This window comes from Lycorma delicatula, chromosome 4 (assembly GCF_047948215.1).
Source record: "Lycorma delicatula isolate Av1 chromosome 4, ASM4794821v1, whole genome shotgun sequence".
NCBI lineage: Eukaryota > Metazoa > Arthropoda > Insecta > Hemiptera > Fulgoridae > Lycorma > Lycorma delicatula.
In genome coordinates, this window is record NC_134458.1 from 71,092,672 (window position 1) to 71,114,276 (window position 21,605).

The following is a 21,605-nucleotide window of genomic DNA, read 5'->3' on the forward strand; positions in this document are numbered from 1 at the left end:
TTTTATGGGTTGTTGGTTTTTAATCCGCTGATGCCGATCGTTTTCGGCTTCCATTAATAGCTGCTGTGAAATATTGGCCTCTCTTTCTTTCTTCTATATGATAGAAATCTATTATTATATTTCCATTCAACCGGTTCTCGGTCAAAGAATCTTTGTTAAAAATTCGTAAACTACCTTAATGAAAGTAAAATCTTAAATAATTAGGGAACGAAGCGTGTCGGAAACCTTTGACGCTAGACCGTTATTGTTTTTTTGCTGTACTGGACTTTTAAAAAGTATTTCAAAGCTAAAACCAGTTATATTAATAACGCCATTTACGAGGAAGACGAGGTTTTATATTTTCATAAAAACAAGTCGAACAGTTCAACGTAGTTGTAAGAGAAAGTATATAAAATTTCGGAATAATTTTCATTTAGATGAACGAACGTAATGTGATTCATCGTAATTATAATTATCATAATTATTGCTTTATAGAAAAGATCTATATCGGTATAAAAAATTCTACCCGATATTGTGTAATTTTAAAGTAAATAATTATTAATTTATAATTATTACCAATCCGTAATAGATTGGTAGTGTCTTTTTTTTTATCCAGAAGGTTAGGTTGAAATCCCGGTCTGGGGTAGATTTATTCACGCGCTAAATTTCATTGATTACTAAAAAAAAAAAAAAGAATTAAGGTAGCTGTAATCGTGTGTAGCCTGTTGTTAATGGAGAAAGTATAAATACATTTTATGATAAAAAATAGATTTTAATAAACTAACGCCTTCTGCAAGAATTCTCTATTGAATGTAACAATACGGTCGTGTTTTTTCACGTTTTCATCACTACGATGTGATGTAAACTAAGGTAAACTTCAGGATTACGATGTACTATAAACTATTCGTTTTAACTGCGGATGTATTATAAGTAGATGAAAAGATAATGGATAGTTAAAAGAGAAACGTATGAGTGAAATTTAAAGACGCCTACGATTTGCTAAACGTTGAAAAACTGTAGATATAAACTCAAATTTGAGTTTATACTTGCACGACCGTTTATACTGTAGTTTTGTTTTGTTTAACTGAGTGTAGGTGACGTTGTATTTTGTATTACGAAAGCTAATTTGTAGTTAAGTGTCTTGGAAATAATCTGTTAATATTTAAAACTGTTAAGATCAATTCTACCGAATGAGGAAAATTCGAATAACCGAATTTATTCCTTAAGTAATCGAATCGGAAAATATGAATATATCATTTTTGCCTACATTATACTGATAAATTATAGAACGTTTGGATTTATTTGGACGTCTCGGTGTAGCAACATTAAATTTTTTTTTTCTGTAAAGTAAAAATGTTTTTACTTACATTTGTTTGAAAGAATATTAAAATTACAAAATAATTCTGCGTTAAGTAAGTCGACTCAAGGAACTGTGTAAAAATCTTTCAGTAATCTCAACTCAGTTTATTCGTGCTTTCAGGTTACTTTTTTCTATTTTTCTTAAAAGTCAAGTTTTATGAAATAGGCGTATTTTTAACGTCAACGGGGGTATAATTCTACCGTAAGACTTTGACCTTTAGATAAAGGAAAGAAAAGTTATTAATACTGTTTTTTAAAACAAAATTACGACTGTAGATTCTTACCTTCTAATTTGAAAAAAGCTATATCGACCTCAAAAAAGTTTTATTTTTACAGATTAGGATTTAATTTATTGAGACAGTTTAAAGTACGCTTAATGGTATTTTAGCTAATAATAGATTAAATAATAAAGTTCTGCTTTTGTTATAATTTACACACAGGATTATCACGGGATCGTTGAATCACTGTAACACCGTATTTCTACGATATTCACTTCAAAGCGCGTTTTATAATATTCTTTTTTTATCTATATTTTCCTATCCAAATTTCTTTGGATATCGTTACGGGATCATCAGAATAACAGTTAATTGTTGTCGAGTTGATATTATAAGGCTGAAATTGAAAAACGAGTACAAAAAGTTGAAAGATAAAAGTTAAGTGTACTTCCAAAACGTTAGAGTCGGATCATTATCAGTTTATATCAAGCCAGTCCTGTCTGCTCCATGACAATGATGTCAGTGTCATTCTTACTGACTTTCAGTTATTATAAGGGAAAGTATTGTAACGGGGAAAAAAATCAGGAACAGGATTTTTCATTTTTATCTTTTTAAGGTCCCAGGATGTTTAAAAAAATGAAAAAGATTATCGTTTTCATTTTCCGGGGCGTAATATTAATTCATATTCTAGGGCGTAATTCTGTATGTAGGCATGCAGGCGCCTGTTTGCGTCTATTTCCTTAATATCTATGGAACGGGTGAACGTACGGGTATAACCAAAATCTGTGATAGATCGATTACAGTAATTAGTATAGGTATTACATTTTTATTAAAAACTACGAAGGAACGGTATAGTTCCCTTTTCCCTACGGCCTTTTTTCGTAACTTGTTGCCTGATTTTAATTTATTAATAATTTTATGAGTTTAATAAGAAGTAAATGGACTTAAGCTGCAACGCCTTTGCGTACATCCGTTGAAAACGAAAGCCGGATTTTCGATTCTTTGTTAATTAATTGAATTATTAAAGTCCTGATGCCAAATCACTGATTCGGTATTTTATGTATTTGGAACCGTATATCACACATCAGTCTCACGCAAATTAATGAGTTAAATGTCCACCTTTTAACTTATACTATCTACTTTCGTAAAATAAACCCTACTATTGTTGAATAAACGGTGGTTTCAGCTTGTTTAGTCTTACTTATACTCATCTGGGCCGAAAAAGATTGACGCACAGGAAATTTTCACACGAACTAACCGTTTGGTAACCGAAGTAACCGTTTGGTTTTATCCAAAAATTGATGTGACGGATGAGGTTGGAATATAACATACTGATGAGGTAATATGTAACATTTCGCTTACATACTGAGAACTTAGTTTTTTTTTGCAAACTAACTTTTTTTCAGTTATCGTCCCCTTCCGTAATCACTAGTAGGTTAAATATATTACAAACCCGAACAACTTATCTAGCTACAGACAAATCACAAATCCAGTAATCCGGACTTTAATAGTCAAAAGGTTAATTCGAACGACTCGGTCCGAACCGGTCGTCAAAAGTCTTTTATAATAATTTCATGGAAAAATTAACAAACGTATTAATCCTCTATGAGTGTTTACAAGCGTTATAACTGTTAAAAGTCAGTTTTGGTACGCCGTTGCACGTTATTATACATTGGTTATGTATTTTGGTTATGTATTATGTATTTTCTGAAAATGACTAATTTTTTTCTGCATTAACCTGTTGACCAATCGTTATACTTTGGGTCTCTTTTTTTATATAAATAAGTTATTTTTATCAAACTAAACCGTTTCTGAAACAAGTTACCGTAATCGATTTTAAATATGTTATTAATTTATATTACAGTAAATTGATAAAAACAAATATTAATAAATGCGCGTAATTACGAAGATTAAAAAGGCCTATTTATTGCTACTGATAGTTTAGTTATTTTAAAATAAAGGTTACAGTCGTGAATAAAGGGAATCCGTTATTTTTCCGTCTATGAATGGAGATCGTTGTTCGATGGAGACGTTCAACACGCTAGAAACTACAATTGAATTAATAAAAAGGACACGTTTTAAAATCTCCTATGCGATTAAAACGAATATTTACGTTTTATGTTTTGTTCGAGTCGCTTGAATGTCATTCTACGTTTTATATGACTTGCTTTCGAGTCAAGTTTTTGTAATGTTGTGGAATATTTTGCTCGTTCGTTCTTTTTTAGTATCAAAACGGTAAAACTAGAACGTAAAATTTATATATTATTAGAAAAGGTTCCAAATCGTCTAAATAACCTTACCGGATGCGATAAGGTATTATAAATTCATTTTACGATTCGTAACCGGTTAATAGCATCGTTTCATCGTTACATTTACGGTCCGTCTTAATATCCGTTTCGTCTTCCAGAACCAAAATCGTTAAATATAATCTAAATATTATTAATTTCAACTTATTTATTATATTATTAATATATTAACATACGTGATAACAACAGGACTTACCGACAATTGTAGCAAATATAAAGACTCCGATTAAGTAGCTAACAATTGTGAACACGTACCTAGAAATAAAAAAGTTATGAATAAAAATATGAAAATAAAAATTTTAAAAGTAAAACACTTAATTTTAACTAAATAATGTATTAATTAAAAATTTAAATGAATTTCAAGAAAATTTATTTGTTAGTCTATTAAATTTTACGGCTGAAATTTTTATTTAATGACCTTTTGTGAGACTAGTGAAGAAACTAAATAATTTAAAAAAGTATGCGATGAAATGTAATGAAAAAATGCGTTGAAATATACTAAAAAAAAAGTAAATTATTTAATTTTTTGATGAGAAAAAATTAAATAATTTAAAATTGACCCATCATAATCGTTTTTTTCTCCTCGAGTTCCTTTCTAGTAAACGTTATCTAGAATTACATTAGATAATCATCAACAACCTATCCCAGACGGACTTAAAACTAAGGAAAACATTACCTTTCTGGTACTAAACAAGATGCTGTTTTAATTAAAATTAAAAAAGAATTCTTAAAAAGCATTTTTACGGAGTATAACGATTTCTGGAGCAAAGTATGGAGAGTATAAAAACCATTTAAATAAAGAATAAATAAAAGAATAGCGGTCGGTGAAAAAGTCTTAAAAAAGAAGGAATTAGACCGGTAGGCAATATGTATTAAGAGATCTTAGGTCAGTTTGTTCGATCAAGAAAATTTAGATGTTAAAAACGTCAGAAGAAGCTAAAGGTTAGAATCCATAAAACAAATAATTAAGGGAGTCGAGAATTAACAGTATGTTGAGCTTAAAAGGTTACAGTAAAAGAAAAATAATGGAAAATAGAAAGAAAACTGTAAAATTATCGATGGAAAAAAAAGAAATATTAATGTAAAAGTAAAATTTTCATTCGTAGAATTTTTGAAAAATTTGATCAAGTAACTTAACCCGTTATATTGTACATTCGAGTGTGTTAATGGCCGTAAGGACCTGTCAGATAGCGTATTCGATCGTTAGATCAATGTAATATTCCCATCCACTTGCTGTGACAAGCATTTTGGTAATTAAAGTTTCTGAGTTCTGAGGGTAGATGTGTCGTTTTCGGATATGAATTACATCTCTTGTCAGATCGGCGCTTTTACTGTAGTTATTAAATTCATACGAGTTTAATAACTACAGTTAACGAAATAACTATACAAACAGAGCGAAATATCGATGATACAAATTCAGGGAAAAAATTACTGAAATTTTTTGTATTAGAAGAATGTAGTAGAAGAAATTCCCGCTAAAGCCCATCGGGGCTATGAACGGAGGGGGTGGTGTGGCGACCGGAAGCGTCACAAGGCGGGTGTCTCCCCACGGGGTTGGGATGTAGTAGAAGAATGGTGGATGATCCATAAAGAAATTTTAAGACGGAATAAAAAAAGAAAACTTTTTTTAATTGAACGGTGGGATCTGTTTTAAGAAAATAAGTTTTAGGTAATGCGATAGCATTAAAAAGTAAAGTTTGGATGAAAAGAACGTAAAAGAAAAAAGGGAAACAAAGGTTAGAGTATCCGATTTAAATAACCGAATTTGTCGGATATAGTAAGTACTTAGTATTAAAAAAAAAATTTTAAAAATGGAAAGAATTAAAAAAATATATGAAATTAAAAAACAAATTCAGAGAAAATGTCTTTTTGAGGCTATTTGATCGAGGGCTTATGCCAGTTATATTTGAGCTTTCTGGGATATAAAAATTTGTCTTTTCTTTCGCAAACACAAGACAGATGAACAGACTTTTATGTGCATATTTTTCTGCATTTTTTCTTAACATGCAAAGGGTCATATGTAGGTTTATGTATAAACATCACACTAAATCTATACTACAGTACCGTAATAAAATCTTCTTCTTTTTGTTTTTTAAACGCAGCAAAGTTTTCGAACAAATCCTTTATATCGTTTTTATTTTGAATTAATTGTTAAAATTATTATAAATTAAAATTATTTCGATTCAATGAAACTTTAAACTACGGTATCACGGTAAAACTGAAGGCTGCTCGATAACTTTGCACTCAAAATTCGTAACGAAGTTTACAGTATACGAGAAGACAACTAAACATTCATTACATATATATTATAAAATATCCTCATTTACAATCATAATTAAGGCAATCGATTTTTTCCCTGGTGCATTTCATAATATAAATTAAATAAATAAATATATAAACTTATATTAAGTAACTTGAATTCTAACACAATTATTATTATAAAAAAGAAAAAATTACGTAAAAAAAATATCTCTTTAATTTTATTAGTTTAAAAACTACAGTACTGACGAACAGCCTTCATTATTACCTTATTGAAAGTATAACAAAACTTTAAAAGAAAAAAAGTTTCGTTATAATTTTAAATGGGTTGTATGGCATATATATATATATATATATATATATATACAAAAAATATATAAATAAAAATAAATACTGAACCGGTATCTATAAATTTTCAGTGTACTTTAAATAAATATTCTTATTGAATTTTTTTCTTACCGGTATTATAATTTAGAAAATGAAAAAAAGAATTCGTCGTTAAAAACTTTGCTGGGTCTAAGTACTGACCCTTTATTCGTGTTGAACTGAAGAAGCCGTGATTTATGCCCGCGTCTGGGTAGAGATTGAAGGCCGTCCGTCGAGCTCTTACTATGCACCAAGAAAAGAAGAAAGTGAGGAAAAATTATTAATCTACACTTAACGATCGGCCAAAGTACATTAGACTGTATAAATAAATAATTTAATTAATTAAACCTAATTCTCTTTCTGATGTGTTTCAGCCGTTATGTAATGAATGAGCCGAAACTGCTACTGCTCTAATTAATTCAGGTAGCTATCTGTGTAAAAACATTTATTCGGAGGCACTCCGAACACGTGCTTTGAAATTACTGTAGAAGTGTAAAAAATTACACAAAATTCTCTATTATTTATTTTTTTATGTATTTATATGTGTAAATATATATAGAACAATTTTCATCAATGTTTGAAACACCATAATATAAACGAAAAGAAATAGAAAACTTATCAATAACAGAAAAAATGAATAAAAAATAGCTTTCAAAAAAATAAAAATCACATACTTTCTGGTTTCTTTTCTAAAAGTTATTAAACATCAAAATGGTTACTTGATAAAGCTGCAAATATTTCTTCAAAGCAGTTGCTCAAGGTGGCCGCCATTCTGTTCAATGCACAGTTCAGCTTGGCGAATCCATGCTAGCCGGGCACGTCCAATAGCATCATTATTATTCTTAATAGTAGCTCCAACTTCTATCGTACGATGTCTCAATTCTTTTTGGGTGCCAGTATGAGCGGAATAGATTAACGACTTATTCAACCCCGATGGAAAAAGTCCGCTAGCGAGTGATCGGGAGATTACACGCATTAAACGGCATTAAAGTTGCCGTTTTAATGGTCCGTTTCGACAAATCCATCGCTTACTAAACGTGTTATTTAAATGAATCGTCACATCACAACAGTGGTTAGCAGGTGGGCCATCATTGAAAAACTACATCTGCGCTCTATCTGCAACTGGAATATCTATTAAGATTTCCATCAGATTTGTTTGCGAAAAATGCATGCACCGCTCTCTATTGAGCCTTGGCGGTAATAAAAAAGGGCCTATGAGATTATCACCAAGACCGCACCAAACATTAAACGAAAATGTACATTGGAAATGACGTAACGGTCTCATGGGGATTCTCTTCTGCCCTATAAAGGATGAAATGACAAAATTTCATCCCTTTACAAAAATCAGGTGGTAACAACTCTTGTACACGTGTTTTATGGAATGGGTATACTTGTTGCTCCCGTCGTTCGTCACAGACATGATTGGGAAACATGAAAGCGATGTGACAACCTTTTGGTGCTTGAGGTGGTAGATACTTATACCGCATTCAATAATGCTTCTTCAGCTTTTGTATTTCTCACAAAACGTTCACGACCAGATCGAATCGTGGTTTAAGCATACCTGTTTCTTGAACTCTCGACTCCAGAGCCTCAAATTTTTTACGATCCGGTACTCTTCGATCTTGATAATTATCCAGGTATTCACGCACAGCAACTATTCCATTTTTATTTACTTTACCGTAAATTAACAACGTCTGCCAACTCTCTAGATGAAAATAAATTTGTGATAACACCCGTTGTGAATGACTGACCGAATATTAGCAGCACAAATACCGCTCATATGGGTACTCAAATGTTAGACGCTAAACTAATTGTTCATCAGCTCTTATTGCCAACCTATGAAAAAATAAAAATAAAATTAACGTTTTAGAAAGATATCTTTCAAATTTATTTTTATAATTTTTAGCATTTGTTTGTAAATTGTTCTGTTTAAAATCGTAACACTTTTCCGATCCGGTTTGTGTGTTTTGTTTGTAATTAAGTTGAACTTTTAAAATTTGTGTTTAATTTTAATACGCGTTATTTGCATCAATTATTTTTTCAGAATTAAATTCTTTTTTGTTTTAAACTTTGATGATCAGAAGAACCTTTAAAATAAGAAAGGTAATATTTTTGAAGTTAATCTCCTTCAGTCACCGTTGTGGAATCTTTCACCGAAAATAAAATGTTTATTTATTTTAAGAAGTCAGTATGGCCATATTTTTACGGGGAACTCATTTCTTCCTACGATCGAAAGCCCAGTCAATTTTTTTTTTGTAACTTAATACCACTGATCTCTATGTAAATGGATAGAGAATCCAGTGTATTGGAATTGGTAAAAACTAGTGCCAACAAATGAGTGGCTAGAACTAAATAAAATGAAAAGCTGCGTAACTGTCCGTAACTTTCTGCTTGTGTTGCTAAGATGACCGTTCTTTTGGTTATCTGACTTGAGTCAAATAAACATCCCTACCATCACGATTATAGTCGCGCATACAATGGTATTATTTAGTTCCAAGCCATTCATTCTGCGGAGCTGGAGTGTGCTTCAATATTGAACACTTAATTGTATTTACGCCATAAGGATTCTCTATCTAGTTATATAGAGATCAGTGCCTAATACTCAATTACAATAATAGTAAAAATAATGTTAAAAATGAAAAAATGGCAGTTTTACAGTTCGATTAATTTTTTTTTTAATTAGATGTGCGTTGTAACTGTATAAATAATAATACTCTTACCGATTACCTACGACTATATTTTTAGTACGAATATATATTTTTAGAATTTTTAATTTAAAGGCGTTCTTCATGGTGGAATAGTAGCTTCTCTGCCTTTCATCTAGAGGTCCCAGATTAGAATCCCGATAAGCATGGTATTTTTTATACGCTGCAAAATTCAATTTCATATTCCAACGACATAAGCTGCGAGGCATATATGGTGAATTAATCTTAAAAAAAAAAATTACGACCGGAAATAGAGATGACCTTAACTCGGTCGTACGAAATATTACCTCAAAACCGGTTTATTATTATTTTTTTAAATTTATAATATAATCTATAATACTTCGAAAATTACTTATTGATATTTTGAGAACCGACCTCTTAGTAGTATACAAGTTATTTGTTCATTCTAACTATTGCAAATTATAAAAATTACACGGGGAAAGCCGGGTAATATTATTGAGTGTGGATTGTTGTACAAGTAACTAAGAAAAACAAATTCAATATAAACGACAATAAGGAATAGACGACTGACCCGCACATTTGGCAATAAGTTTAAAACAGTTGTATTGATTCATAGCACCGAGTTCAATTTGTTCTTTTTGATCGGTTAAATTTCTTTGTTTAGCACATTCATTTAAGTAGAATCAAATAAAAGTTTTTTTTACATTAGAAAAGTTTAAAATGCGATCCGTGGAATAATTGAATTACAAGATAAAGAAAAACTGCAATTGATTCGACCAGTTAATAGTAGACTTTTTTATTCGGAATATTGTTTAACATATGTGTATTATCTAATTATAGTACAACTCGTATAATCCAAACGTAATAATTGCAAAAAATAAAATACTTTGTCATTTAACAGCATAATTTCGGTTAAATGGATAGGAATTGATGTGTGGAAAGAATTCCATGTTCATATCACGTATTCACGATAAGAATCCAATTATATACGAATAATTCTGGACAACATAGGGCAAATTTATTATAAATGTCGATGCTTTCCTACCTTAAGCTTTTTATCTGTGTTTCTTTAAACAAGTGCAATAATACTTAAAGAAATAAATACATTATTTAAATAGTATATATTTAATAGTATATATAGGAGTAAATTATGTTTATAGTAATTATGAAAGTTTCGGTCTGTGTGGTTCATATTTATCGGTGTCACATTGATCTGTTAGTTTACTTTTGTCCCTTAATTAAAATTCGTTCTGATTTTTGAAGATGTATAAGGATGTATATTTTAAACCGAAATGTTATTCTTATTTTTTTCCATAGAGTTACATATTTATTCCTTTAGTAGTTTAATATACGTATTTCTAATATTTATAAATAAAAATGTAAATGTTCGTTTGTTCAAAATCTTAAATCTCTGGAAGTTCTTCACCGATTGCTTTGAAATTTTGACAGATTGCATTTGAATACGCGCGTGTTTTTATGTACCTAATATGTCACACCTGTGACAGGTAAAAACATGTTTAAAAAAAAACAGCGCTATGTGTTAGACGTAAAAGCAATATACGTTATACTAAATATTTTACGATTCAATTTCAATGTTTCCAATATGTGTGTCCGTTATAGACTAAAAAACTACTGGACCGATTTACGCGCGGGGAAAAAGCAAGAAAGGGAAAACTGTAGAAAGGGAAAAAGGGAAAATGGTAAAATTGAAAAAATGAAAAATGGGAAAATGAAAAATGGTAAAGGAAAATGAGGAAAAAAGGGAAAGGTTAAATTTTGTGAAGTTCCGTAATGTTCATTTTGTTAATGTTTTATCAAACTTTCAATAGCGTTCATTTAATCTATATATATACTCAAATCTAGCAATATCGAATCATTGCCTGGTCTGCTAGTAACGTAATAAAATTTAAATAGATAATGCAGTCAAAATTTGAAAAAAGAAATCGTTCTTCCTATTAGTGGAATGTATAAAATTAATTAAAAATTTTTAATGCTATAATTTTTGTTCCATTTATATGATTGTCTAAGGAAAAATGTGTTTAACACAGTGGTAAAGTATGCTCTATTGTTACGGGATAGTAAGTAGTAGTTGATTCAAGACTATTTTTTTTTTGTTAAATAAGTTTCGTTATTTAATAAAAAAAAGATTAGCTTAATTCATTAATTACCATTGTAAAACTGTTCATTATTGAAAATAATTATTTTAATACAATACCTGAGGAGGAATTTTTTTTAAATGCCTACCATAGACGAAATAGTTAAACCGACAGAAATAACTCATTTAGAGGAAAAAGAATGTTACCTGGACTTTTATAAGTGGAAATGGTAAAGGGGCTTATAATAAACGTAAAAATAATAAATTCGTGAGCGGGTTGATTTTAAATTTCGTGGAGGGTTTATTTGGACGGTTGAAAAGGGGTGAAAAATGGTATTACTGCGATTTCCGTCAAAAATTGACGTCAAAAATATTTGTGGTTATTTAAGACACAGAAAGGTATACTTTCACCAAGTTTTGTCAAAATTAAATCATTTTTGCGGAAATTAAAAATAAAAAAATAAAAAAAGGAAGATTTTTTGCATTTTTCTCGGAAATTTTGATTTTATGTTAAATAAACCTCTGCAGAGGTTAGATTTTTCATAATCTACAACTTTTGTATTGGAAATTTTTTTTTCAACCTCCAACCCCCCAAATCACCTTCGCTCACGCATTTATTTTTTTTACGTTTATTTATAAGCTCCTTTACTATTTCCACTTATAAAACTCCAGATAACAATTTTTTTTACGTAAGTGTAATGAGATTTTCATCTAGATTAAATATCAAAATCCATTTTTATATTTATAAATGTTTAATATATGGAGTTTTACTGATAAAAAGACTCCTTAGTGAATAACTTGAAAATCGTTCGTATGTGCAAAAAAGGGAGGAAAAATATCCTTCTTTTTACCGTTTTTTTTTTTTAAGAAAACAAACTTTGGTTATATTTTTACAAAATAAAAAGTTTTTTTTTATTAAAAAAAAATAAATAAAAGATAATCTGTTTTTTAATAAAAAAAAAACTTTTTGTAATATTTGGTAAATAATGTGTATTTATTGTGTAATAATACATTTTCAAAGAAGTTTTTTTTTTATTAAAAAAAAAAAAATAAAAGATAATCTGTTTTTTAATAAAAAAAAAACTTTTTGTAATATTTGGTAAATAATGTGTATTTATTGTGTAATAATACATTTTCAAAGATGTTTGAAAAGAGCTTCTCCTTATATAAATTTGTATTTGTTCTTAAACACGCCAATCTTACTTATCTTTAATTAATTTTTTATAATATCATTTTAATACAGAGAAAAGAGCTATGATAAAAAAAAATTAATACAGTTTGGTAAACAAGAAAACGCAACGCACAAGAACTGTTTACAAAAAAACAAATTGTGCAAAATTTAAAATTAGATTTCGGTTGTTAAACGGTCATTATCATTAGATATTGAAGAAATAAAATACATGTAAATAAATAAATAAATAAGTAATAAATATTAATTAATATAAAACATATATATAAAACGAGTATTTCTAACAGCGTTTGCAGAATAAAAAATAAAAACACTGTTGGCAATCCACGACGAAAGCTTAAAATTAGCTTAAAACATTTAAATCACTGAACCCTTAAGTTAGATTGACAAAATTATAATTGCTGACAAAACTATTTTAATAAAATAATAATAATACTTTTATAAAGTAATCTTGTAGAAAATTGTGACTGTTCAAAAGCATGTGGTTTGTTTCATTAGCCAAATTGTAGTAGGTTAGGAAAATACGCCATCCTCATTTCACATAAAAAGATTTCGTTACGTTTTTATCCTATTTTGATCTCTGTTTACTGTTAACATCGTTTGTACTGTTAAGTCAAGATCGTTTAATCGGAATTGAATTTTATTTTAGGACGCAAACAGTTATGCATATATATATATTTATTTTATTCGCGTGTTTCTGCATTAAATGTAGAACATGTATATGCACGTGCGAAAACACACGTGAACACTTGTAAGTGTACGTTTATGAATAAAACATTATTACAGAGCGTAAAAAGATATTTTATATGTAAATATAAACGTTTCTAGTTCGCTCGAAGGTGCTCGTCTTTTGTTTCGGGTGTAAATAATAGAAGCGCGCGTGTCGGTCATTTTATACGTTTATTTTCTACTAAGTTGGGCTGCGGGTAGTGGTTTTTCTCTGTATTGTGATTTATACTGTTAAACACATCTATTTAATTTAAATCGTAATGACTTTTTTATTTTTATGAGAACTTCCTTTTCTTTTGAGTAAAAAACGTCCTTGTCATCTCGTTTGAGGACGTATAAATTAGGTATCTGTTAAGCGGAAATCCTATAACCAAACAAAACGTATCCTCCTTCAGTTAATAATATGCAAACATTAATTCTCGCTTCTATTAAACAATCTAGATGACCGAATACATTGCTACGGATATTTGCATTACAAGACGGGGCTAAAAGTTCTATCTTCGATCGACGGACGGCGTGCAATAAAAATTGAGTATGTAGACTTTAAACAAAATAAATTTAGCTGTTCCTTGAACAGTTTAAAGCTTAATAGATAGAATATATCTGTTTTACTATAAAAACAAGAGAGCCGTAGATAGCTTTTAAAAATACTGCGTAATTCACTTAACATGAAAGTGATGGTCCATTATACTGGCGCGAATCAAAATTTGTTTTTCTTTTTTTTTATGTTGTTCCGTAATTAAATTACCCTATAGATTTTATAAAAAAAAGTTTTGGTAAACTTACACATATTTTGTTCTCTTTTGATGAATGTAATTTTAATCATAAATATCCATTCTATGATTACAGCAAACAATTTTTTACATAGTTCTAAAAATGAAACGTTGCAGATTTTCACACTTGTGCACAATTATTATCTAAATATCAATGAAATTTCACTTTAACGTAAGTAAATACCAAGTATCCTTTTACGAATTGACACGTTTACTACCGATTATTCTGGAATTATACTTAGTCAATAATACGAATGACGGATGAGGTTCCAGAATTGTTCCAATGATTTTAGTTTTTCTTGATAACGAAAATTCTGCAGCTTTATCCCGGAAACAGTTTCAGTTTCTTCTATTTAACCGTTAAATTTTATTTTTTTTACTATTTAACCAGCAACACAAATAACAAACAATCTTCATGCAATATGAAATGTTAGAGAAATAGACATATTAACTTCTACAAAAGAGCATTGAAATAAAGGATATTTTAACCGACCATAGGGAAATAAGGAAAACTCTTAAAAGCTATAAACCTAGTTCACAAACAGTTAATCTGTTAATGAACTACTCTCATTATTTGTGACAGCCAATAAAACTATAATCTCACGTTAATGAAGTCATAAATATGATCGTAAATAAAATGAAAACATCAGTTATTTTAATATCATTAACTGTAATAAATATTTAATTAGATTAATTATTAAAAGAGCTGCAAGTTAATTTTAATTATTCTGTTTCATGAAAACGAATAGGTTATGAAATACGGGTACAAATATATTTAGCTGATAAAACATCCGACGGAAAGGTACGATGTTCTTTAAGTTTGTCTAACCTAAAAACATTTTTCGCTGGAAAACTCAAAATGTAACGAAAAGCTTTTTAAAGTGGTTGCCTAAATCGCTTTTGAAGCTATACCTGAAGTGTCTTAACATGAAAAGGTACAGATATTATGATGTCTATAATGCGTATATGTGCGCGCTTGTGAGGAAGTTCGATTTGAATAAGCTGTTCGTTCCTATAAAATCGACATATATATATATATATATATATACGGTATTCACAGAAAAATTAGAGATGTTTTATGCGTATTTTACTTCTTTCCTCTTAGGTAAAGAAGTATTTTAACAGTAAAATTATTCTGTGTTGATTTTTGTGAATGATTTATACTTTTTTTCATCTCTAAATTTATTTCAACCGATTTCACACAACTGGATACGCTTGGATATATTTCGTTTTATTTTTTCCCCTACTTAGCCTGGAAACCAATCGATCGCACTCCGTAATAACTGGAATAACTATTCTAATAAATCAATACAGATTATAGATTCAATTTTTCAAAGCTGTAGTCGGAAACTTTTCTCAGTTACTACATTAAAATTTTTGTTTTAATAATTTTCCTATCTAAATAACGTTACCTACTAATTTTGATTGGAAAATCGTTAGTCCAATAATAACTATGCTACTTATATTTGTTTTGGGGGAAAAAACAAGATCAGCATACAAAAACTAATAATTATTTTTGCATTACATATAAAGTTTTAAAGGAACGATTTTAAACATGTTTTATATTGTTTTCCAATGCTGCTACATTATATTAGTTACCTTGTCTACGGATTTTATATATGGGATATTTTAATTGTAAAATTTTTTAATAATTTAAGTAAGAATAATCTCTGTCTGTTAAAATTTTACAGCGCTAATATGAAACATTCATAAAAAATAAATAATCTATATAAATAAAAATGTAAATGTTCGTTTGTTCAAAATTTTTCATCTCCGAAAGTTCTTCACGGATTGCTTTGAAATTTCGATACAACGTAGCATTCGAATACGCGCGTGTTTTTATATACCTACTATTTATATACCTAAGATCTCACACCTGTGACAGGTAAAAAAATGCTTTTTTTTAAAAAAGAGCGCTTCCTGTTGGACGTTAAAGCAACACACGCTATACTAAATATTTTACGATTCCATTTCAGTGTTTCCGATATGTGTGTCCGCTATAGACTAAAAAACTACTGGACCGATTTACGCACGGGGAAAAGGGAGAAAGGGAAAAGAGAAGAAGGTAAAAAAGGAAGAAGGGGAAAATGGACCAAAAAAGAAGGGTAAAACGGGGAAAAGTAAAAACGGGAAAAGAAAATGGAATGGAAAATGGGGAAAGAGGAAGGGTGAAGGAAAGGGGAAATGTGAAAAATGAAAATGGAAAAAATAAAAATGGGGAAAGGAAAAAGGAAAAGGAGAAAACAGGGAGGGGGGAAAATGGGGAAGCTTTAATTTTGTGAAGTTCCGTATTGTTCATTTTGTTATGTTTTATCAAACTTTCAATTCTGTTCATTTAATCTATACTCATATATGTACTGTATGAGTATAGTACAGTAGTATATATATCCAGTATATATATACTCAAATCTAGCAATAGAGAAGCATTGCCGGGTCTGATAGTAACATAATAAATATGCTTATGTAATCTAACTTAGATTATAACTGAGTTAGTGTTATTTAATTTTCCAAACTGGAATTTTTTATAAATAACCTATTGTTATATAACATAATTGAGAAAATTTCTTGGTAGCTAGATATTTTAGAATTTATACACCCAAAACCTCCAAATTTAATGAAATTGGACAAAAATACTAATTTCAGAAGTACTTTAATTGGTGGGACTTTTGAAGTTAAACGAACTATCATTATTTTTTAAGACTATGTAGATTTTCTAACTCGCTATCGTCTTAAAATAAGCAACATCCCTCAGTTTAGTTGTCGTGTGTTGCGAAATGCAATTACTATAAAAAGTTTAAGTAAAATTGAGGCTTCTTAGATACTTTTTCTCTTTATTTTCCAATACATTTTAATTTTATTGTATGTATCGGAAAATAATGCGTTTTTTTTTAAATCGAAGAATAATTATTTCGTTTAAAAAAAAATTAAGTGTTTCTAATCCGATGAATAGAAACACCAATCCAAAAGCTGTTAAATTTTTTTTAAAAGGATGAAACTTTAGGCCAATATTTTATTTGGGGGTAGAAATCTGTTACGGCCATATGAGATACGTTACCCATAATTTTAATTTGATGTTTGTTAGTAGCTCTAACCATGTCAGACAAAAAAAAAAAAATTATTTTTAAATTCAGCTTTAATTTCTTTTCATCTCTTAGAGTTCTTTAACCGAAATAATTTTATCAATAATTATTCATTACAGCTAAATTTCATTAGATAGATATTTCATTAGCTCTGCAAGAACATTTTTAATATAAATTAAAAAACGTAATATAAAATGTTTTTTTTTTCAAAAATGTGTACTTTCTATAAGAAAAGTTGTAGGAAATATTTGTTCAATAGCAAAAAAATCGAAAAATAACCACACAAAAAAAAAAAGAAGAAATTGAAACAAAAATGTAGAGTTTTTGATTTTTTCTTCTGTCATGCGTTTGAAACGTAAAATTTACCTGTTAAATTTTAATAGGAACTCTACTCATTCTTAATTTTTGAGTTCTACCTGACCGATTTAAAAGATTTTTAAATATTTTCAAAGGTTACATGCGTATATAGTTGTATGGGGAAAGTTACGAAACGGGTAACGTAGAGACAAGAATAGATGTTTGCTATCATCAACTTTAAAGGTATTATAGAACCGAATCCCGAAAGATATTTCCGAATCTAATTTCCCGTCAAATTTTAGAAAGCTAAGTTGACGGGAAGAATGGAAACGGATTGCAAGGCCAACGGCTGGCCTCTTATTACTTTTGACACCCTGTGATTATCTTTTCCACTGTACTATTATCAGTGCCAAAACTACCTCAGTCATTCCAGGTAGAACTACTGCGAATCTGTGTATTTACGTTTTGTAAATTGTGACGAGTAATACCTAGATTTTTTCTTAAATTCCTGTTTAACTTCTCGAAAGTTCATTTTCATTTCGTTATTTAACTGACTAAAAAAAATTGTTTGTCAGTTAATATCAAATAATAATTAATACCGAACTGAATAACCGGGGGGTTTTAACGAATAACTTTCTAAATCGTTGTTTATTTTATTTAGCTAAATAAGTTTTTTTATAAATATATAAAAGAACAAAACCTATTGAAGATAAATTGATACAAAATACAAAAAATGTATATACGTTCTTTTTTCGGCGTAAGTCCACACTAAGAAAGGATTTTTAAAAATTCCAAGGTTAAAGAGCTAAAATGGAGTAACGATGAAATTTACTTTCTTTTTTTTAATTTCTCGATAACAAATGAAGATATCAACTTCATATTTGGTGGATATAATTTTCATGTGAATATCTAAAAACCAGTTTCTAAATTTTTTATGAAATTCCACCTTGAAACGGTGAAAAAAGGTAAAAAAATTTCGAACGATGGTTGCAAATTTTCCCGATTTCCGACTATACTAAATGAGATATTCACTTGATTTGGGCTTGCAAATACTCTTAGATAAATATCTAGAAACAATTTCCGGTTTCTTTAATTTTAATATTTTAAGGGGCAAAAAAGCATAAATTGTTTTTTACATTTTTCCCGTCTTATGCTATCGCTGATGAACCAATATTTATGAAATTTGGTACATTGTGAAGTTATTTATATTTGTAATTCTGATTATGTATTTCACGAGCGAAGCCGCGACGGGAAATCTAAAAACCAATTAGTGGGTCTGTACCGATCAAGTTGTTGCACTGAAGGAATTAAAATAAATTGATAGTTTATATAAACTGAACAGGCTTTAATTTTTATTTATCATTATTTTCTCAAAAGCGTGAGTTTAATGAACGCAGGAGCGAACCGAGCCCTGACCGGCTAAACATTCCTTGTCCGCGATGGGAAACGCAAGTAACCTTATAGCGCGGTGAAAGCCGCGACGGAGATCTTAATTCCTAAATAAAATTTTTTCTTTTCGGAACCCTAAAACATTTCTAACAATTAATATATCTGTATATCAGGAGTTCGTGATGGTAATCGTTTATTTATATAAGTTTTTTGGAAACCTTCCTAACAGATTCCGACATGAGTCAGTTCGTAGCGGTGATAGACGATCACGGCAAAAGAAAACCGATACAGAGGAAAAAGAGCAAGGAGCTATAGAAACAAAAATTTCATCATCACTTTATTTCTGTGACCAATATTAAAAAAAAAGAGAAATGAAGTCACCTCCTAGTGGTGTGTGCCGGGCAACTCTAAGAACCGGGAAAAATACATTTTTACAAGTCCTTCGTACGGATATCAGCTACAACTACTATTTTTAAGACGGAAGCCAACTATTTTAAACCCCCTACTTTTCAGATCACTCACAGATGTACTGACCAAACCGTTTCTCTGAAGAAATTACAAAAAACTGATTTTTTTTTAATAAATTGAACAGGGTTTAATTTTTATTTATCATTATTATTCTCAAAAGCATGAGTTTAATGAATACAGGAGCGAAACGAGCCCTGACTGCGACGGTAAACGCAAGTAACCGTATAGTGAAGGCGAAGGTGCGACGTTATGCTAGTTTATATGTATAAATATATATTTACTCGAACTTAATTTTTTTTATAACTTAATACTCGAATAACACAACATTTCTCCAGTTCTGTACTAACACGGAAATCCAGAGTGATTGAGGGAAAACCTTTTTTAATGCTGTTTTAAATACGGATTTTTTTTGTTGTTTTTAGGAGTGTTTTCTAATATACAAGCAGTGAACAATTTCAATAAAAGAGGAGAGGGTTCAGAATAAAAAAAGAAAATTATTCCAAATAAGTTTTTTGGCCAAAACATTTTGTATTTTAAATTTAGCCGTGTTATATTTTTGTTGAATTTTGAATTCTCGCTTAATAATAATGGTAAAGGATTATCCCCCTCGTTATTTTTTTATTAATCTAAGAATTTTAATTTCATTACTCAAAATTTAAAAACCAAAAGAATGAAGAAAAATTAAAGCGCGTATTACTTTTTTAACCATCATACTCGAATTTACAAGCTGGCACTTGTGAAACATACAAATGAAATTCTAAACCTATAAGGCGTATTAACCCCCTAATAACTAACCTTCTCTCACTGACCTTCCTAATTTGTTGAGTTTTTTAGTTGTCGGCAGTTTATTCAAGCGGTGTCTTTTTGAGTTAGGAATGGTGATTAAAAAATAATCTTTTTCTTGATAAACTGAATATTCCTTGGTTATTGTTCTAATTATTAATTTTTTTCTTTTGCTAATTACAACTAGCGTGTAATTTTTAGGATAAAATATAAGAAAATTTAAATAGTATGAGAATAAAATATGATTTGGAACTTTATTACTAGCATTTCTTGAAATATAGTAATCATGTCAATTTTAATGCGTTCTGAATGCTTATGAAATCTATTTCTGATTTCTCTTATATATATTTTTTCTACTTCTAATTTTTTTTTCTACTTTTATTGCGTTTAAGTATGAGATGGTCCTAATTGAAATCTTATACATCGAATTAGAGTTTTAAGCTTTCATAAATGTTTCATGCAAGATTTGTAAATTTGTGAGACTAAATATATATATATATATAAAAAATGTTTGTCCCAAATTTCAATTTTTTTGAGATATACGGCAAAGACAATTTATAAATAATGTTGAATTCACCCCCAACCCTTAAACCCGATCGACATAAATCTTTGGAATTTTAAATAACTTAATAAATTCTTTCATCGTATTAAAGTTCAGTTTTCTATGACCGCTACACAAAAAGCCTAAAATGGCGACAACTAAAACTGTTTTCCTCCTTTTATAATTTTATTCAAAATTTAATGCTATCAATACTCCGTATATAGAAATGTTTTGAGCCATTTTTGAAAAATCTATACTGTGTCAGTCCGGAGATATTAATCAAAATACAAACCAGCACACGTTTATAGAAATATCTATAACATTTTTGTGTTTATTTTTTGGACTAACGGGGTCTTGAAATATCGACATTTGCAAAAACCCCAATACCCAAAACTTCGGCCGATTATTAAATTTTTCTTTTACAGCAATTTTTATTGCTGATGCTGCAGTAATAAAGCTGTTTCCGGGAAATTATTAAGTAATAATTTTGTATGTAAAATCTTTGGTATAAAAATATATTAGTCATCTAGTATGGTGAAGGTAGCCAAAATTGTATTATTTAATGTTAAAAAAAAAACTATTTCAAACTACTCTGAAACATAGTATTAATATTTTTTTTTGTATTCTAACCAGTTTTATCATGTTTTACGATTTCCCCGAAGGTACATTTGAAAGATATATCGGTACTTTTTCGTTTCTCCACCCCCAAAAGTTTGCAAGTTTTTCACCTGGAATTAACTTAATATAGCAGGAAATATTGATATTAACAATAAACAGGTTGGATAAATAATCCGATAACACACATTAACATACTGTTTTCTGCCGGTCATTTTAAACATTCTTCATATTAACATATTTTACATATTAAAGATGTAAGCATTATTGATTATAATTATAGATACAAATTGTAAATATAATCTAACCAAACCTAACCTACGCTCACTTCGCTCGCTAACCTCGACTAATTAACAGTAATGTTTTGATTATTTAAATAATAAATAATTGCAATAATTACTGAGTTTATTATTTAAATACTCACAAAACAATACTCTTAATTAGGCAATGTTAGCTAGCGAAGCGAGCGTAGATTAAGTTTGGTTAGATTATATTT

At 29.3% G+C, this 21,605-nt stretch overlaps 1 protein-coding gene and 1 long non-coding RNA gene across 3 annotated transcripts in view; one reads left to right on the forward strand and one right to left on the reverse strand.

Moving 5' to 3' along the window:
- LOC142323540 (uncharacterized) overlaps nt 1-21,605 on the reverse strand; it is a 570,462-nt gene that overhangs the window by 75,642 nt on the left and 473,215 nt on the right. The window contains exon 6 of the mRNA XM_075363315.1: nt 4,056-4,114. Within this exon, the coding sequence (XP_075219430.1) occupies nt 4,056-4,114 (59 nt within the window). The remainder of the gene's footprint in view (nt 1-4,055; nt 4,115-21,605) is intronic.
- LOC142323541 (uncharacterized) overlaps nt 1-21,605 on the forward strand; it is a 559,373-nt gene that overhangs the window by 66,573 nt on the left and 471,195 nt on the right. The gene's annotated exons all lie outside the window — the stretch shown is intronic.